The 21,253-nt window shown below is 37.1% G+C and overlaps 1 protein-coding gene across 13 annotated transcripts in view; it reads left to right on the top strand.

Moving 5' to 3' along the window:
• The window catches only part of FAM160A1 (family with sequence similarity 160 member A1), a 264,734-nt gene that overhangs the window by 225,017 nt on the left and 18,464 nt on the right, over positions 1-21,253 (top strand). For all 13 annotated transcript variants that reach the window (XM_031664223.1, XM_031664227.1, XM_031664224.1 and 10 more), the window contains 2 exons: positions 5,017-5,184; positions 15,190-15,269. In XM_031664223.1, the coding sequence (XP_031520083.1) occupies positions 5,017-5,184; positions 15,190-15,269 (248 nt within the window). The remainder of the gene's footprint in view (positions 1-5,016; positions 5,185-15,189; positions 15,270-21,253) is intronic.

Genomic DNA, 21,253 nt, shown 5'->3' with positions numbered 1-21,253 from the left:
AAACTTGCTGACTTTGGCTGTCACCTCCATTCACCTCCCCAGCTGGCCTCTGGCGGTGCTAGCAGTATAGCGTGTGGCCTAGAGGTCGGGGAGCAGAAGGGAGGCATAGGGGAGCCGACGGGAGGGAGCCAGAATCATCAACTGCAGACTATTTTCAGATCTGGAGTCATTGAACATTTTCTGTCCTGAATTTTTGGCTGAAACAGTAGAGCTGCTTGCTGAGAACCAGGGCGTCTGTCTTCCCTTTTGTACTTGAATGTTCTTCTTAGTGCTTCATGTCCTTGGAGGGGAAAAGATGGCTGCAAGGAGCCCATCCAGCTGCTGCCCTTGGCTGCAGGTGGGTGGATGTGCCTCCCGCCTGTCCGTTGGCTTGGCTCTCTCTGGCAGCAGCAAGTGGGCTCGTAGCCTGTGTTCCCTGTTAAGACCCTTTCACTCCTGTTTTGTGTGATCCAGCCTTGTCATTCTTTTCCCCTCTGCTGATTTCAGTGGGAGCTTTACTCTGGTTGGACCCACTCGGGCTGATGACTCACTGATGACCCAGGTGAACCAGCAGTTAGCTAGTTTTTTCCTCTGTTATCAAAAGAAAAGCCAAGGAAGGGTGGCTTCTAACTTGGAGAGGGTGCCACAGTCACCTGACCCCACTGCCTGCCACCTGCCTGAGTGACAGAAGGTAGGATCCATCTGTTTGTTCCAATGTGACTAGATCACAAAAAAACAATTAGCAGGTTGGAAATGTATTTTTCAGGACACACATAAACCTGCCATTACAGGGAGGATTCTGGTGCTAATTTAGATGCAAATGGAATGGCCCAACTAGAGCTGATTACAGAAAGGTCAGAATGTCTATATGCTCAATTTCACTCCTATGCTGTGCAATAAGTTAATGTGCTGCTGCAGTTGTGGGCATGATAGCTGGCTTCGGTTCTGGCTTTAATTCTTTTTAGAGAGCTTTGGTTTTATAGAAGTAGAATGTGATGCGTGGTGTCACCTCCTCCCTTCCCACCCACCTCCTTTTTAAAAGAAAACACACTGTCCATTTTGCCTATTTCTGAGAAGCTTGAAATTCTAATAAAAAATAAAAACACACTTTTGGAGCTCTTAGCCTAAGACAAAAAAGAGTAGATTGATTGTAAATTCAGTTGCTATCCTGTTCAGAAAACTGATCTCACCTATGTGTGCACTTCTTCCAGGCCAGACCATGCTGGGTTATAGCCTGGAGCATAGGGAACTGGTGATGAGAACTGGTGGGTGAAAGGATGGCGTAGATGATGGTTAACTGTGCTCCTGTGGTGGTTTTTAGATGTTTTTAGCTGCAGCTCACAGTCAGAAATAATATTTTGCATGTTTGCATATATATGTATATTCACTGAATTTGCAAGCAAAGCCCATATATTTAATATATTGCATTATGTATATTTTCAACAAAATATGTATACACAAGTTTGACAAAACAGGACTTGCCCTTACTACGTGCAGGGTACTCTAATATTTTCTATTGGAATCTGGTCTAAACCATTAATGAACTAATAAACTGAATTAACTACCCACCTTGATCTCAAACTGTAGTTTCAAAAACACCGGCTTGAGGGATTGGTGAAGATTCTTGGCATGAAGAAGGACCCAGACAAGGGCTATAGGAATGTACAGAAGATGGACAGAAAAAGATTTATTTCCAAGGATGGACTAAACGGGACTCAGTAGCAGTAAAGTCAAGTACCTGAGTCAGGCCTCTATTCTGGAACTTGGGTTGAAAAGTAATCACATAATAGCACCTAAGCAGATATGTTCTTTAGAGTAACAACTCTTCTTATCTTGTCAAGGATAATTATTCGTTTGTGGACACTGAGTTTTCTTTAGGTGATTTCAGTCATTGTGGCCCACCTTTAGTATGAAATAACATTCTTAAGCTTTAGTATCCCTAAACTTTATTATTGTGTATGATATGGCAGTAAGGTAGAACGTCATTTACTGTTTCTGTTAGTATTTCTATGTAAATTCGTAGCTACCTGCAATTCTTTATAGAACAAGTTAAATAAATATTGATAGTCATCTCTAAGACAGAGATCTTACTTATATTAACAGTGGATTGTCCTTCATAATGGGTGCATGAAGAAGACTCTACTTTACAGTCTTGCTAACACTTCTTTGGGCCATTAGCAGAAGATTTTGTTTTACATTCTGCACATCAGAGCATCTTTTCCCTTGTGGTTTATTGTTAGCTTTCCAGTGATCACACTTAGGCTCTGGTCTCATCCTCGTTAAGGAGGTTGCCTATTTGGGGGGATTAGAGGAAGTTTCTGAAAGTAAGATAATGGGACAGGAAAAGATTTTCTGGTATAAAAATCTCCTAAAGGCTCTGAGGATATGGTGGAAGGAAAAGATGGAAGGAGAAGGGAGCCAGATTTTCCTGATTTGGGTATTAGTTTAATGTGAGTATGATCTCAGTTCATAAAAATATGCAACTTAATGCTTAATGGACTTGGGTTTTTAATATTTATAGCATGTTATATAAATATTATCCCTCCAAGTGCTTCTTAAATCCTCTTAGCTTATAAATGACAGCTTTGATTTCTAAAAAGAAATGAAATCTTTTCATTTATCCAGCCTAACAGTAGTAAACAATAGATACTTAATGCCCTCCTTTCACGTTAGGCCACAGAGACTGAGACTATAGTCTAAGGATTGCTGTGCTTTCGAGCTTACTAAGGTCATATGTAACTTAAGAGGGGAAAAGCTGATGCTACATTATTGGTACAAAGGCTGGAATTCTGTATGACACGTCAGTTCAGCAGTGTTCCGTAGATAAGTTGAAAATACTGTATTACAGAAACTACATACATAGCCTGTTTGGAATGATTATGCAACTTTTTTCTAGTGATCAAGGTTGTTGGGGAATTAGATTTTCACCTAAGTCATTTAGGATTAAGTTTCTGCTAAAGGATCCCAAGTTTGCAGTAGTGAAGTGGATGTGGGCTAATGTAGGGTTGTTGTGAGTCATTTCCCCCTTAGCCATGATTGGTGACATCAGTTATTACAGAGATCTTTATAAAAAATGTCTTTACTCTCTGTGGCCTTCAGGACACATGTGGAGGATAAAGAATAATCAAAAGTTAAACTAAACTCTGGCAAATATAAATCACTAGATCTTTGGGGCTGTCATTCACTCAGGAAGAAGTATGTTCTGTGTGCCAGGCTTTGTACATTGCATTGGGGTAATAAAGGAAAAGACACAGTGTGCATCCCAGGACAGCATTAGGAGTGCTCCATACATGGGACTAGAAAACATCAGGAAACACAAAGATGGAAGTAGTTTGTTTCAGAATCAGGGGCAGACCATGAAAAGCACTCTTCCCAGTGCAATTTATTTGTTAAATGGTTGATGGTTACCTGTTTCTATTGCTATATTTGGGCCACAGAGAGCTCTTTACAGTTGATCAGATGACATAGTGGTGTATTGAATGTCTGAGAGCTTGCATTGTTGGCACCAAGCTGGGGGAAGGGAATTTGCGCTACGATATGTACTCAGACCACTGTGGAATGACTTCTCATTAGATTCTAATGCACTGGATAAGCATGCCTTGCTTAGGATAAAGAAAACAGACACACTGACTTGGTAATATTTTATCCACCTGGGCTCATCTATCCAGAAGATAGCTGAGCACCAGAACTTTTTAAAAGTAATTTAAGCAGCCAAAATAGATAGCTCCAAGCCTTTATGCACAGATGCATCCACTCAGGGCTCATCTACACTTATGTAGCAGATCTGGACATCTGGTTTCTAAACTAATCTGTGGATTTTGAAAGCTGAAAATTAAAAGGGGAAGAGGAATGGAATATAAAAGGAATGGCCCAGTAACCGTAAGACAATGTGACAACTAATGCTTTTAAAGGAAGAGAAAGAAAGAAGATTTTAAAAAATGGAAAAGGGAAAATAAAAATCACTCAAATTATATTGCCATCTGTTTTGTTTAGAATCGAGTGCATTTGACTCATGGTGGAGGGATTGCTAAGATTTCTAGGGTGTGTGGTATTAGAATCTGAAAGTTTGAACTATTTCTCTGGTGATTTTCATGGTTTCAGGTGTGGCTGTTTCTTTATGCTTCTGCAGGGCAGTTGATGACCCTGGGAATGACCTCTATTCATCAAGAGATGATATATTCTCATCTTAGGAGGACAAAGATGTATATGCTAGCTCTTAAAATACTCCTAATAAAAAATGTTTATGGTTAGAATTTTGATACTTGAAGCATCAAATCCTCAGCTTCTTGAAAACCTTGGCTCTTCAGAGTCTTATTCACTGAAAAATTGACATTTTACTACATTAGAAAATTACACCAGGTAGCAAATATTAATTTGTATTATAAAAAAGTCACAGTTACTTTATAAGCAGTGAGTTCTTATAGTACTTTATAAATAACATTTTATGTGTATTATTCAGTTATGAAAAATTTGACTTGCCTCTCTCCAGAAACACATCTGAACATCTGTAGTACTTTGTGTCTGTACTGTTCCTTTGCAATTTATTTTATCATTTTGCTTGTTATAGCTCATCTTCCTGGACATAAAGAGTGTTCTTATGTTTTCAGCTCCTTGTACATAATAGGTCCCAATAAATGTTTATTGAATGACTAATAATGAAACAAGTTACTCCGAGCTTTCTAATTAATCCTTTACAATCCATGTAAATACTTTCCATTATCTTTTTTCTTCATTTCTGATTATACTCTAAAATCTTTATGGTATTTGAGCTGCATTTGATGATTAGAATTGTCAGAACACTTGAATTGATTCTTTATGCCTTTCTTTTTCCTTATTGAATTAAAGGGTGGAAACAGCATGAGGTATTGTGGAATGTGAATAGGTTATGGGTTTCAATAAAGCTCTGAAGTGTGTTTTCGTGGGCAGTCGTGTTCTTGCCTTGATGGGGTCACTGTAGTGAGGCTGGGGCCACGGGAGAGGCGTGTATCACAGCATCAAGAGGATGCTCACCTGCACTCACTCTGTTGTTGGTTCTAGGTGACTGTGGAGGAGGTCATGACCACAACTGCATATCTGGACCTTTTCCTGCGTAGCATCTCTGAGCCAGCACTACTTGAGATCTTCCTCCGTTTTATCCTATTGCACCAGCACGAGAATGTCCACATCCTAGACACTCTCACGAGTCGAATCAACACCCCGTTTCGGGTAAGGAGAGCGCCAGAGGAAGGGAACTTACAACTAAGAACAGATTTCAGGAGAGTTTGTTTTGGGAATGTAATTATGAATATTCTCTTTTGCTCTCTCACTCTCTGTTTTTTTTTTTTTTTTTTTTTTTTGGTTGTTGTTGTTCTGTGGCCATTACCTTCTTTCTCTTTGGTTAGAGATGAATGGGATAATGTGTTTTGCTCTCAAGGATCCTTCTGTCAAAGAGGTGACACTTACTGCCTTTCATAGGACATCTTTTGTGATTTCTCTGTTTTAGTACTTTCTTCTGTAGAACTAGCAGAATGCACTTTTGTGGGGGCAAGATGCAGGGGAACACGTGGACCTAAGCGCAGATAAAGCCAAGGAACCAGAGTGCATCAGGTCTGGGTATTAGAGATAATATTCCTGTCCATGAGTTTTCCTGAAATGAAAGTTTGGAAAGTTGTGAATTTGGGTGGTCATTCTTCATTTTGAAGCTGTGATTAACTTGAAAAATACTCCTCCCCAAAGGCTGTCCCTATTTAATTGCAATTCTTGTTTTAAGAGCAAAAGAATGAGAATGTGTATATCATTCAGTTTGTAACATATATAGAGATAATATGTATAACAATAATTGCACAAAGGGGGAAAGAGGGAATAGACTTATATAGGAGTAATATTTCTATATTTCACTAGAGCTAATTTAATATAAATCTGAAGTAAATTCTGGTAAGTTAAAATGTATACTGGAAGCACTAGAGCAACCACTAAGAAAATAATTTAAAAATATAGTGGAAAAATCATTTAAAGGAATTAAAATGTTATACTAAGAAAATATTCAATTAGCACTACACTTAAGAGAAACATAATACACATTCTCCTCCAATGTACATGGAATATTCTCTAAGACAGACCATATGCTAGGCCATATAACAAACCTCAGTGAATTTAAGAGGATTGAAATCATGCAAAGTATGTTCTCTGATCATAATGGATGGAAATTAAAAAAATATTGACAAACAAATTTGGGAAATTCACAAGTATATGGAAATTAACACACTTCTAATCAGTGGGTCAAAGAAGAAATCACAAGGGAAATGAGAATTTACTTTGAGATAAATGAGAATGAAGACAAAATATACCCAGACTTATGAGATACAGTGAAAGCATTGTTTAAAGGGAAATATATAGTTGTGAACACATATGTTAAAAAAAGAAGAAAGAGCTCAAAGCAGTAACCTAAGCATCTATCATAATACACTGGAAAAAGAAGATCAAACAAAGCAGGCAAAGAGAAAACAATAAGGATTAGAGAGAAATTAATGAAATAGCAAATTTAAACAATGGAGAAAATAGGTGAAATAAAAAGTTGGTTCTTTGACAAGATTGACAAACCGTTAGCTAGGCTGATAAAAAAAGAGGGAAATCTCAAATTACTAAAATGAGAAATGAAAGAGGAGGATATTACTATCAACCTTACAGAAATAAAAACAATAAGTGAATACTATGAGCAACTATATGCCAAAGGATGACTTAGATGAAATAGAAAAATTCTAGAAAGACACAAACTTGTGAAATGGAAAATCTAAATAAATTTATATCAAAATAAGATTAAAATAGAAATTAAACAAACTACTCATAAAGGAAAGCCCAGACCCAGATGGCCTCACTGGTGAATTCTTTCAAACAATTAGGCACTAGTTAAAAAGTAAGGTCAGCAAAATGGTGGAATAGGAAGACTCAGGCCCTTATTCCCTCACAGAGAAACCCACTTAACAAAAATGTATGGACCAAATTGCCTTTGTGAGAACTTCAGAAACTTTGTAAGAATACCAGTTAAGAGGTTGTAGCACAAAGCCAAGAAGATACATATTGAAGTGTGCAGGAAAATAGGTGGCATTATTACCTGCTCTAGCCATGCACCCTCCCCAACACAGTGTGGCAAGATCCAGAGAAAACTTCCAACTGCTGACTTTTACCTTGTGAGGGAAAGAGAAGAGTGAATTGCTGGCTTCACATTGCTGCTTATGTTCTGTCTGTTTATTGGGAAAAGAGGAATAAAATAGCTGTAAGACACACAGAAAACAACAAAATGGAAATAGTAAGTCCTTCCACCTCAGTAATTATTTCAAATGTAGATGGATTACACACTCCAATCAAAAGATATAAACTGGCTAAATAGATTAAAAAACATGATCCAAGCATATACTGTCTAAAAGACACTCACTTTTGATCTAAGAACATGTATAAGCTGAAAGTCAAAAGATGGAAAAATATATCCCATGCAAATGGTAACTAAAAGAAAGCAAAGATGGTTGTACTTATATTTAAAAAATTAGATATTAAGGTAAAGAGACAAAAAAAGACACAAGAGATAAGGAATGACATTATGTAGTGATAAAAGGGTCAATTCACTAGTAAGATATAAATATTATATATAACATCAGAGTTCTCAAATATATGAAGCAAACATTGACAGAATTACAGGGAGAAACAGACAGCTGCACATTAATAGTAGGAGACTTCAATGCCCTACTTAAATAGTGGATAAAAATATCAGACAGAAGATAAAGAAGGAAACAGGATTTGAACAACACTATAAACCAGTTGGACCTAACAGACATATACCAAATACTCCACCCAGCAATGGCAGGATATACATTCTCCTCAAGTGCACATGGAACATTCTCCAAAATAGACCACTTGTGAGGTCACAAAACAAAGTTTAACACGTTTACAAAAATTGAAAGCACACAAATAATTTTTTTCTGACTGCAATGGAATGAAACTAGAAATAAATAGTAGAAGAAACAGTGGAAAAAATTATGAATACATACAAATTAATCAACACATTCTTGGGCCAAAGAAGAAATCACAAGGGAATTTAGAAAATATCTGGAGACAAGTGAAAATGAAAGCACAATATCCCCAAACTTATGAGATGCAGTGAAATAGTACTAAGAGGGAATTTTATAGCTGTAAACACTTAGGTTAAAAAAAAGAAAATCTTGAAGCAGCAACCTAACTATACATCTCCAGGAACTAGACAAAGAAGAACGAACTAAAGTCAAAGTTAGCAGAAGGAAGGAAATGATAAAGATCAGAGCAAAAATCAGTGAAATGAAGAATAGAAAAACCAATGAAACCAAGACTTGGTTTTTTGAAACAACAACAACAATATTGATTGACCCTTAGCTGTATTAACTAAGAAAAGAGAGATGACTCAAATAACTAAAATCAGAAATGAGAGAGGGGACATTACAACTTATGCCACAGAAATTAAAAAGAACATATCACAAACAATTATACACCAACAAACTGGATGATCTAGAAGACCTAGATACATTCGTAGAAGCATAGAACCTATCAAAAATGAATCATGAAGAAATAAAAAAAAAGTCTGAACAGACTTACCTCTAGTAAGGAGATCAAAGTTGTAATAATAATTTTAAAAAAAGAAAAACCCAGGACCAGATGGCTTCACTGGAGTAGTCTACCAAACATGTAAAGAAGAATTAACATCAGTCCTCCTTGAATTCCTAAAAACTTGAAGATCCAGGAACATTTTCAGACTAATTTTATGAGGCCAGTATAGTCCTGATACCAAAGCTAGACAAAGGTACTTCAAGAAAACTAGAGACCAGTATCCCTGATGACTATTGATGCAAAAATCTTTAACAAAATACTAGCAAAAAGCATTAAACAGCACATGATAAGGATTGTACAACATGACCAAGTGTAAATATTCCTAGAATACAATGATGCTTCACCATATGAAAGTCAATCAGTGTAATATACCACGTTAATAGAATGAAGGACAAAACCCACAGGGTCATCTCAATTGATAGAAAAAGCACTATAAGATGGGATGGTAGAATTTAATGTTAGGACTCCATTACCATAAAAATCCTAGAGGAAAACCTAGGTAGTACCATTCAGGACATAGGTATACGGGCAAAGACTTCATGTCTAAAACACCAAAAGCAACGGCAAAAAGCCAAAATTGACAAATGGGATCTCATTAAACCAAAGAGCTTCTGCACAGCAAGGTGCTACTCATCAGAGGGAATAGGCAACCTAGAATGGGAGGCACCTTGGCACCACTCCATCTGACAAAGGGCTAATATCCAGAACCTACAAAGAACTCAAACAACTTTACAAGAAAACAACAAAACAACCCCATCAAAAAGTGGGCAAAGGATATGAACAGAGATTTCTCAAAAAGAAGACATCTATACAGCCAACAGACATGAAAAATGCCTTACCATCACTGGCCACCGTAGAAAATGCAAATCAAAAACCACAATGAGATACCATCCACACCCAGTTAAATGGCGATCATTAAAAGTCAGGAAACAACAGGTGCTGAGAGGATGAGCAAAACAGGAACACTTTACACTGTTATGGATTGTAAACTAGTTAAACTGCCATGGAAAAACAGTACATGATTCCTTAAGGACTGAAACTAGATGCACCATATGACCCAGGCCATCCCATTACTGGCATATATATCGCATGGATTACAAATCATGCTGCTATAAAGACACATGCACACGATGTTTATTGGCGTGACTGCTATTCACAATAGCAAAAGACTTGGAATCAACCCAAATGTCCATCAGTGACAGACTGGATTAAGAAAATGTGGCGCCTACATATACACCACATGGAATACTAGTTATGCAGCCAAGAAAGGATGAGTTTGTGGGTCCTTTGTAGGGACATGGATGCAGCTGGAAACCACTGCCCCCAGCAAATTTATCACAAGAACAGAAACCTAAACACCAAAATGCCTCACCTATAGGTAGGAACTGAACAATGAGATCTACCACTGGGAAGGAACATCACACACCGGGCCTATCATGGGGAGGGGGAGGGAGGAGGATTGCATTGGGAGTTATACCTGATGTAAATGACAGTTGATGGGTGCTGACAAGTTGATGGTTGCAGCACACCAACATGGCACACAAGTATACATGTAACAAACTCCGTATCGTTATGTACATGCAATTCCTAGAACTTAAAGTATAATAATAATAATAAATAAATAAATAAAAAAAAAAGAAAAAGAAAAAGCACTTGACAGATTCAACACCCTTTCATGATAAAAGCACTCAACAAACTAGAAATATAAAGAAACAACTTCAACATATTAAAGCCCTTATATGAAAAGCCCACAGCTAACATCTTACTCAATGGTGAAAGACTAAAAGCTTTTTCTCCGAAATCAGGAACAAGGCAAGGATGCCCACTTAGAGGTCCTAGCCAGGGCAATTAGGCAAGAGAAAGAAATAAAGGCATTTAAACTGGATAGAAAGAAGTTAAATTGTGTCTGTTTGTAGACAGCATGATCATAAATATAGAAAATCCTAAAGATGTCACTCAAAAACTGTTAGAACTAACAAGTGAGTTCAGTAAAGTTGCAGGATACAAAGTCAACACACATAAATAATTTGTATATATTAACTATGAGCAATTCGAAAAGGAAATTTTAAAAAGCTCTTTATAATAGCATCAAAAGGGATAAAATACTTAGGAATAAACTTAACTGAGGAGGTGAAAGACTTGTGCACTGAAAACTACAGAACATTATTGAAAGAAATGAAAAAAGAACAAATAAATGGAAAGACATTCCATGTTCATGGATTGAAAAACTTATTTTCATTAAAATGGCTATATTACTCAAAGCAATCTACAGATTCCATGCAATTTGTAACAAAATCCCAGTGACATTTTTTGGGCAGAAATAGAAAAAAAATCCTAAAATTTATATAAAATCTCAAGAGACCCTGAATAGCTAAAATAATATTGAAAAAGAAGGCAAAAGTTGGAGAGCTCACATTTCCTGATTTTAAAACATATTACAAAGCTATAGTAATACAAAACAGTGTGGTACTAGTATAAAGACCAATGAAACAGAATAGGAAGCAGAATGAAACGAAATGAACCCTTGTATTATGGTCAAATGATCTTTGACAAGGATGCCAAGACTACACAATAGGAAAGGACGATTTCATCAACAAATGGCAATGGTAAAATTGGATTTCCACATGCAAAAGAATGAAGTTGAACCCTTACTTTACACCATATAAAAAATTAACTGAAAATGGATAAAAGACCTAAACATAAGATCTGAAACTATAAGACTCCTAGAAGAAAACATGGAGGAAAACTTCATAGCAATTGATTTTGTAATAATTTATTGGATATGACACCAGAAGCGTAGGGGAAAATAGACAGATGGGAGTACATCAAACTTAACAACTTAAGCATATCAAATGAACTAATCAACAAGATGAAAGGGCAACCTACAGAATGGGAGAAAATATTTATGAGTCATATATCTGATAAGGGGTAGTATCCAGAATATATAAAAAGTTCTGTAACTCACCACCAACCAAAAATCCAAATAATCTAACTTAAAAATAAACAAAGTACTTGAATATTTCTGTGAAGAAGACATACAAAGGACCACAAAACATATGAAAAGATTAGAGAAGTGCAAATCAAAACCACAATGAGATATTATCTCATATCCATTAGGGTGGCTACTATCCAAAAAACTGAAACAGTAAGTGTTGTTGAGAATGTGGAAATACTGGAACCTTTGTGCCCTGTTTATGGGAATGTAAAGTGGTGCAACCATTATGGAAAACAGCATGGAGGTTTCTCAAGAAATAACACATAGGATTAGTACATTATCCAGCAATCCCACTTCTGGGAATATATCTAAAATAATTGAAAGCACTATCTTGAACAGATATTTGTATACCCATGTTTATTGCAGCATCATTCACACTAGCCAAGAGGTTGAAGCAACCTAGATTGTCCATTGATGGATGAATAGATAAAAGAGTATGTTGTTATGTGTACAATGGAATGGAATGTTAATCAACCTTAAAAAAAGAAGGAAATCTTGTTACATGCTACAACATGGATGCTCTTTGAGGGTATTATGTGAAGTGAAGTAAGCCAGTCAGAAAAAGACGAACCGTAGGATTCCACTCATGTGAGGGATCTAAAATAGTCAAACTTAAAGAAACAGAGGGTAAAATGATGGTTTCCAGGAGCTGGGTGGTGGGGAAAATGGGGAGTTGTTTGGTGGTTATTGAGTTTCAGTTTTGCAAAATGTAATGTTTGAGAGATCTGTTGCACAACACTGTGAATATAGTTACCACTAATGATTTGTATGCTTAAAAATCAGTAATATGTTAACTTTTATGTTGTGTGTTCTTTATCAATTTAAAAAATGAATAATTAATACAAATTCTTCACAGACTCTTTAAAAAATTAGAAGAGGAGGAAATACATCTCAACTCATTCTGTGAAGCCAGTGTCAATTCTGATTCCAAAACTAAACAAAGATACCACAGGAAAACTATACACTAACTATGAATATGGGCTCCCCATATTCTCCATAAAACACTAGCAAATGAAAACTAGAATAAATAGAAGGGATTATACACTATGATCAAATGGGATTTATCAAACTAGGATTGTAAAGCTGGTTTAAAGTCTGAAAATCAATGAATGTAATACATCGTATCAAGATAAAGGAAAACACGATTATCAACAGCATACGCAACAAACTAGAAATAGAGGGGAACTTCCTAGCAATCTGATAACGGGCATCTACGAAAAAGTCAGAGCTAACATTATACTTAATAGTGAATAATGGTTTTTCACTAAGATAAGGAATAAGATACCTTCTCTCTTCAATTCTATTCAAGATGGTACTTGAAGTTCTAGCCAGGGCAATTAAATAAGAAAATGATATAATGAAATAAACACATTTATATTAAAAGTAAAATAATCAGTATTTGTAGATGACATGCTCTTGTATGTAAAAACTAAGGAATGCACTAAAATTGTTAGAATGAATGAGTCTAGTAAGGTTGCAGATACAAGATTAATGTACAAAAAATCAATTTACGATAACATCAAAAGAAAATATGAATAAATTTTACAAAAGAAGTGCAAAACTTATGCTGCAAAAAGTATAAAACATTGTTTAAATTAAAGAAGACCTAAATAAAAGGAAAACATCCCATGTTCATAGACCAGAAGACTTAATATTGTTAATATAGGAATACTCCACAAATCGATCTACCATTTCAGTGTTTTTCTATAAAACTCCTATCTGGCCTATTTGTTGAAATAGATAAGCTGACTCTAAAATTCATATGGAAATGCAGTGGACCCAGAATAGTCAAAACAAACTTGAAGAAACGAGTTGGAGAACTCAGTGTACCTGGTTTCAAAACTTTCTACAAAGCTACAGTAATCAAAGCAGTGTGGTGCAGGATACACATACAGATCAGTGGAACAGAATTGAAAATCCAGAAATAAGCTCATATATCCATGGTCAATTAGTTTTCAAGAAAATTTCAAGACCACTCAGTGGGAGAAAGAATAGTCTTTTTAACAAATGGTTCTAAGACAATCAGATATCCACGTGCAAAATAATAGGGCTGAATCCACACCTCATGCCATATGCAGAAATTAACTCAAAATGGACCAGAGACCTAAATGTAAGAGCTAAAACTATAAAACTCTTAGAAGAAATCGTAAGAGTAAATCCTTGTAGCCTTGTCCGTGTTTTCTTAGATATGACACCAAAAGCATGAATGACAACAAATGAAAAAATTGATATATTGGAAATTATCAAAATTAAAAACTTTTGCCTTCAAGGGACAACAACAAGAACTTGAAAAGAAAATTCACAGAATGGTAGGAAATTTTTGCAAGTCATATATCTGATAAGGTATTTGTACACAGAATAAACAACTCCTACAACTCAATAATAAAAAGACAAACACCCTGCGGCTCACCCTTAACAGTGAGGGGTCCAGGTTACTATGAAGTCTGATAAATTAACAGTGATTTGCAGGGGTTACTGTGGCAATGGATAAGAAGGAAACCTAACTGGGTTGGGGAAAGGAGGTGTTGGATGGTAATATTGTGAGACAGAACAGAAAGATTTCTTAAGGGAGGTGAGGCCTAAGTTAAGACTTTGAGAATAGATAGGAGTTAGCCTGTTGGAGGAGTCAGGAAAAGCCATTGCATTTAATGGAACCACAAGTGCAAAGACTTGGAATGGTAACAGGGTATGTTGCTTCTAGCTAACTACACGTATATGACCTGCCCTGAGGATAAGAGATGTTTTGGGTTAGGCTAAGTACAGCTCTTTCTTTACAGCATTGTTGTGGATTTCATTGGCCAGATTTTAAGCCCAATTGCCTAGAAAACAGACTAGCATTTACTCTACAAAGAGTGAGAGCTTAAAATTACTTAAATGGGCCAGTAGATTGATAAAAGCTTACTCTCAAAAGGGTGCAAAGATTTTACAATACACCTTTGGGCATCTCCCCTATTTGGCAGTTTACCTTTTCTTTTTGGAAATCAGCATTGATAGAATTCTTGTTTTTTTAAAGAACTTTTTAGAAAAGAACATTATCTCACCCTCAGCACAATGGGAAATGGAACCAAGGAAAATGTTTGCCCCAAAGCCAAGAGAGGAGCTGAGCTTGAGGCTAAGAACTCTGAAGGGAGACTTGGCTAGGTTATATACAATTTTCCCTGAGCCCTGTCTTGTAAATAACTAATGTTTGAAAAATAACTCAGGAAAACAAATTACCTAAATAGGAGATTGTGTGTGTGTGTGTGTGTGTGTGTGTGTGTGAGAGAGAGAGAGAGAGAGAGAGAGAATTGGAGAATTGTAGGGAGAATGTTTATCTGTCTGGATCTTTAAAAGCTGGAAATACGAGCCCAGGCATTTTTGCAGGAAGATAATTCTGCACAGTGGCATAATTCCAGACACTGGCTTTCTAATCAAATCCTATGGGAGAATTGATATCCTGAATACACATTCTCTCTGGCAGCAGCATGCTTTTTATCAAAACTGCTAAAAAAAAAAAAAAAAAAAAAGGCCCATTTTATTTTGTAATTCTGATTTATTTACCATCTGTGGGGAGTGGAGTTATCGTTCCAGCATCTGAACTAGAATGTGTGTCTCTTGTTTCCCAGCTTTGTGTGGTGTCCCTGGCATTATTCAGAACTCTCATTGGTTTACATTGTGAAGATGTGATGTTACAGCTAGTTCTAAGGTGAGTTGCCTTTTTTGTTTCCTTTAAAGAAAAATTCACTTTATACTTTATATTACTTTCTATTCATATACTTTATATGACTTTGGTCATATAAGCTAAATAGGGGCCATGCATCTAAGGAAGAAAATTATCAAGAACATTAATTTGTGTTTTGCATTGTTTCCCAAGGTTAATTTTATTTGTACTATTAAAAGTTTGTCAAGGGCCATATGCATTATATTGTAAATATGCTCCTGGAAATTATAGATAGAATGCTTGAAAATGTTCAGAAGTATTATAAAAGCTATTCTGGTCTGTGGCTGAACATCTTTCTCCTGAAGTACATTTATAGGGGACTTTTGCTATTAAAAGGAAGTTTTCCAAATATAAAATGCTTTTGATATATAATTTCTTTGATTTATGCTTTGATAATGGTACACACACAGTGTTTACCCTCTGATCTGTGAGTATATTTCAGTTAAATTCAGTAAAAATTTGATGAGTATTTGCTGTGAACTGAGGACTTATATACAAGGTAGCAAAGGTTTGTCCTTTGGACAGAAGTACAGGTGGGAAAGGTTTTATGAAGTGGCTGGGATTTGAAGATGAGTATTAGGAGTCAAAGTGCACAGCTATTAAGAAGACAGTCATTTGGCAATTTAATAGGGAACTCAGGTACACCAAATCTTGTCTTGGCCCAGCAATACCTCTTCTTCTCCAGAACCTGTGAGAAGCATCTGTTTTTGTGAAGGAAAGCAATGATGCTTCCTTATTAGCTCATGATTTAGCTCTGAATCTCTGCACAGAACTCTAGAAACCCCTGGTTAGACCATGGTGCACGTCTTTCCTTCTTTTTGGTAAACCCAGATCCTGAACCTTGGAGTTGACTACTCTGGTGAAACCCTACCCCAGCACTGCAAGAAGCGGACCCAGAGAGAATGTGGTCCCAAAGCTGAGAGAGGAGCGAAGGGCTAGGGCTGAGAGGAGCTCCGAGTTGCGAGGGTTTGTGCTCTTACATGCTCTTCTGGTGGTGTGGAAGCAAAAATGAAAAAGTGGGACTACCCGGGTCCTCTGGCATGCACTCCCTGCTCCTCCTTCCTTAGTGGACTTCCTGACCCTTCATTGGAGCAGTCCTGGGGAATAAGAGTGGGTGCTAACTTTGAGACCACTTTGCTTGAGGAGTGGTGCCGTGCAGGCATAACATCTTGCAAAAGAGAATGATTACAAAACGACTCTGAAAAAGCTGGTGGTGGCCTATTGTGGAGGGCCTTACAGAATTGTCGGGAGAGTATCACCTATTAGATTTTTAAGTTTAAAAGAGCTTTTGAACTTTTTAGGGTTTTAGATTAGGTCATCAGTAACTAATCTTAAGGATTAGCAGAAAACAAATCCAATCTTAAAGAAACACCCTGGATAGTCTGGGTAGAGCATTAGTTATCTGCCCTAAAAGGATTATGTTAGCTCCTCATCAAGCCTCTACTGATATATGACAGAATGCATTAGCAAGGCCTGAATGAAATCCGGAACAACTTGGCAAAGCCGTTTTTACTGCCCAAAGAACCAGGCTTTTACTCCAAAGTGGGTAAAACCTGATGGTATTTAAATGTTAAATTCTTAAATACTGCTTCTTTGATGATAGGAAAACCAGCTGTCTTTTTTCAGTGTACTTGGAAGCCTGGCCTTGGTCTGGAGGTGCAGAGCTTCCCAGCTGTGGGTCACCAGGTCAGATTTAGTCCAGGTGATGGAAGCTCTTGCTTGCTGGCTGTTTAGTGACCTTTACAAGGTGAGCACTAATCACCCTTTTACTGCTCATATAGTGGTGGTGGTTGTGTTAAAAAAGTATCCTCAGAGATGGCATCAGTAATGGCTTCTCTGGAGACCCAGACTTGTACCTTATAAAGATGAAGAGATCAGCTCATGGTTGAAATACATAAATGTTCAAGTCAGGGCTAGTCATTTCTAGGGTGGGTGAGGACAAATATCCCTGGGAAGTGCCTGAATGTTATGTTATCACAAGTTCTGAATGGAATAATGAAAAAAAAAAACAGTGCCAGACCTGAGGTTAGGACATGGGCTTGACTGCCTGGTCCTAGGCTCTCTGGGCCTAAGTTTCTTTAATGAGGATGATAGTGACAATAATAATAATATAGTTACTCTTAATTGAATACTTCCTCTGTTTCTAATTCTGCGGTACTGCTTGAGGGGTTCCACCAGGAGAGAAACTGAGAGGACATACACAGAAGTCGATTGGGCACATAATAGGCATGGAAGAAACCACTGGCTCCTGGTCTCCTTCTTCTGCACTGCTGATGTGACTCAGCCTGTTTTGGTTTTGGAATATGCTACCTCATAAGGTTATTGGGAGGATCAACTGTGGTATGTCTGTGAAGATGTTTTGAAATGTTGTAAAGCAAGGTTCTGTAACCTTTGGCCTGCGGGCCGCATGTATGGGGCCCAACACAAATTTGTAAACATTCTTAAAACATTATGAGATTTTTTTTGCAATTCTTTTTTTCTTTTAGCTATCATTAGTGCTAGTGTATTTTATATGTGGCCCAAGACAATTCTTCTTCTTCCAGTGTGGCCCAGGGAAATCAAAAAGTTAGACACCCCTGCTGTAAGGTATAACACACATTTAAGGGAGGGAACTTTCTAGAAAGGACATTTTAAACTAATGAAAATAATTTTTTCCCGATTTAGAATCTGTGCAAAAAGCAAAGCCAATAAAAAAAATTTATTCTTCAAGTCATTTGAACATTATTTTAAGAGACATAAAAAATGGATTTATAATCTGTCCTTTTTGTTTGCTGCTGCCACTGCAGTCATTTGAATAAACATGATAAACTTGCAGATCTGAGAGGCAGTAGAGCAATGAAGATTATGTGACTGCGTTTAATGAAGGTATTTGTTGTGTGATAAATAAATAATAACTATATGTCAATTTTTGTTACAACCCAAATACTCATAAATACCAACATTTCAAAATGATGATCCATTTGTAACAGATACTAGTTTCTTCATTTGACAAAATATCAGAAAAGTGAGTTGAAATAAGGTATCCCCAAAGACAAGATATTTTAGTGAGCAGAAAACCAAGGAGAAATTGTCCACCTCCACGGATATGACATATGATAGGCCAAAGGCAGGCAGGAAATGCTGACAAGCAGTGAGGTAACAAATATCTGCCATGCTCCTGGAACCTCCCAGTTGAGACAAAATTTAATTGCTTAATACATTGAATGCTATATCTGAATATTCTGGTTAGAGAGTTTTTTTCAGAAGTACTGGTCCATTGTCAGGTTTATGAACTGCCTTGCCTGTTGTGTTCAGATAGAGGTTGTTTTGCCTGAAGAGAAGCTGTATGTATACTTTAGGAACATTTTCATTTTGCATAGGAGTTAGGGGTCTGGAGGAAAGGAAAAAAAAAAAACCCAAAAACCCATAAAGCCTGCCAGCCTAGGGGAAAATGAATAGGAGAAATATGGCCAGAACTTCTTTGAATCACAAATGATCTTTTTGAATTCACTAACATTGCTTTGTAGATTTTGGTCTATGGGTGCATTGTTGGAGTTATCATCTCAGAAGAAGTGCTTCACTTAGCTCATTGTACTTCCCTGCCTTGTTTTGCTTGTGTTTATGGTCAGTGTAGCATAGGGCAATATGTGTGCTTTGTTATCAGCTGATTGTCACTGAATATTTTAGAAGTGATGATGGTTTAATTTAATGACCAATATCCAAGAAAATAAGAAATAGGCTCAGGATTATAGAGGGTTGGAGAAATAGTGAAAATCAGGGAGGACAATATGTATGATATATATATGATACATATTTTATGTATATATTAGATATATTTTTTCTTTTTTTCCTTCTGTGTTGGGGCATGGCTTTGCAAAATCTGGACCTCTGAAGTCAGATATTTATTAGTCTCTGATTATTTTTATAGTTTCATGAATTTAAATTCTCAAATAAAATATAGTATAAATGAAAAGATAGTTTGAGGATAAATACCTATGCTAAATTCATAAGTGATTTTTCCACTATTGGCAGCCAATTCATCTTGATATTTGACATTTGGGGATATTCTGGCATTTATTCTATTTCTAATCTTTTCCTGTGAGTGATGAAAAGACAGACAGAGGGGCACGGTCTTTTTTTTCTATTCTTTCTTCTGGAATGATCCTTCATTTTAAAGATACAGCAGAACCACTGCTTTTTTTCTTTTCTTTTGAAAATTGATGTATAATAGTTGCACATATTTTTGGGGTACACATGATATTTTGATGCATGTGTGCACTGTGTAATAATCAAATCGGGATCATTAGGATATCTATCATGTCAAGCATTTATCTTTTCTTTGCGTTGCGTTGGGAACATTACAATTATTTTCTTCTATCTATTTTGAAATATACAATAGATTATTGTCAACTGTAACTTCTCTACTGTACTATTAAATACTAGCACTCTGTGTAGCTGTATTTTTGTACCCCTTAACTAACTTCTTCCGCCTTCCCTTCCCAGCCTCTGTAACCACCATTCTGCTCCCTACTTCTGTGAGATTCACTTTTGTAGCTCCCACGCATGAGTGAGAACATGCGATATTTGTCTTTGTGTGTCTGGCTTATTTAACTTAATATAATGACCTCTGAGAACCACCATTCAGAATACCCTGGGCTATTCATTTGAATACACTCCCCATTTCCTGTTTCGTAGACTCTTTCTTTCAACCAATAGGGGATCTCCGTTAATTTGATCTATTCAGAAGAAAATTTTTAGTTTCTACTGAAAGCATGTATTTGTAAAGTTGCAATTCCCCAATAAGTCTTTGTTCTAATATAGTTTCAAGCTACCCACTGGTGATATTTGATAAATAGCTTTATTAGCTTTGATCCAGTGTTCCATTTTTAATACTTCAAACAAAGAATAAAAATCTATGAATATCAACTTAAATCATAAAATATGCTTAGTTTGAGCCATAAGCAGTCATTGCTGTTCCAGCAGTATATAAAAGCATCGAAGCAGTTTATTTCTTAAATAATTAATGACCAAAATAAGGATACAATAAATCCTGTGTAATCGGAATTTCTCTAGGCCTCACCAGCCTATGGGAAGAGTTCACATCAATGGCTACAGGACAGGTTTTTCCAGCTCTGACCCCAGCCACCTCATAGAAAACCTTGGACCCGCCCCTAAACCCCCAACCTAACACAAAAGTATCACCCATCACTTCTAGGGATCACCAAGTGAGAAATCTTTTTTGTTTCTCTGTTTTTGTTTTTTAGAGACAGGATCTCACTCTGTCCCCCAGGCTGGAGTGCAGTGGTGTAGTCATTGCACACTGCAGCCTCTACATCCTGGGCTCAAGTGATCCTCCCACCTCAGCCTCCCGACTAGCTGGGACTACAGGTGCACACCACTACACTCGGCTAACTCTTCTATGTTTTATAGAAACAGGATCTTGCTGTGTTGCTCAGGCTGGTTTTGAACTCTTGGCCTCAAGCAGTCCTCCCACCTTAGCTTCCCAAAATGCTGGGATTGCAGGTATGAGGCACTGTACCCCACCCCCAAATGAGGAGTCTTACATATATGCATGAACAAATCTCCCACCATGGTTGCCACAGCAGCATCAGCCATGGTCCCCTCTCCTGCTCCGATCCCTTTCGTTGCTGCTACCTTCCCTTCCCACCCCCCAACCCACTGCCCCTGTTCCTGCTGTGTACCCCGGCACCTTCCTGTGGTGCTAGAGCAGCATTGCCTTCTCTGGGTGCCCACTGGGGTCCAGCTGTGCTTTGTTCACAGCTGGCAGGTTCACACAGAGGTGGGAGAATGCTTCTCTCTCCTGTGTTATTTCTGGTTACCAGAGCGTCTCTACTCACAGATATCCTTGTGGAAAAGAGCTCCTTTATTTTCTGCCTGCAACATCCATTTTTCCTCATTGCTAAATTCCCCAAAACTAAACCAAGAATCAGAACAGGCTTGCCTCCTGTTCCGTACTTTCCTTTTTGTTC

Source organism: Papio anubis, chromosome 3, assembly GCF_008728515.1.
Source record: "Papio anubis isolate 15944 chromosome 3, Panubis1.0, whole genome shotgun sequence".
Classification (NCBI taxonomy): Eukaryota; Metazoa; Chordata; class Mammalia; order Primates; family Cercopithecidae; genus Papio; species Papio anubis.
The sequence above is the reverse complement of the archived record's forward strand: the minus strand, read 5'-3'. Positions and strand labels throughout refer to the sequence as shown.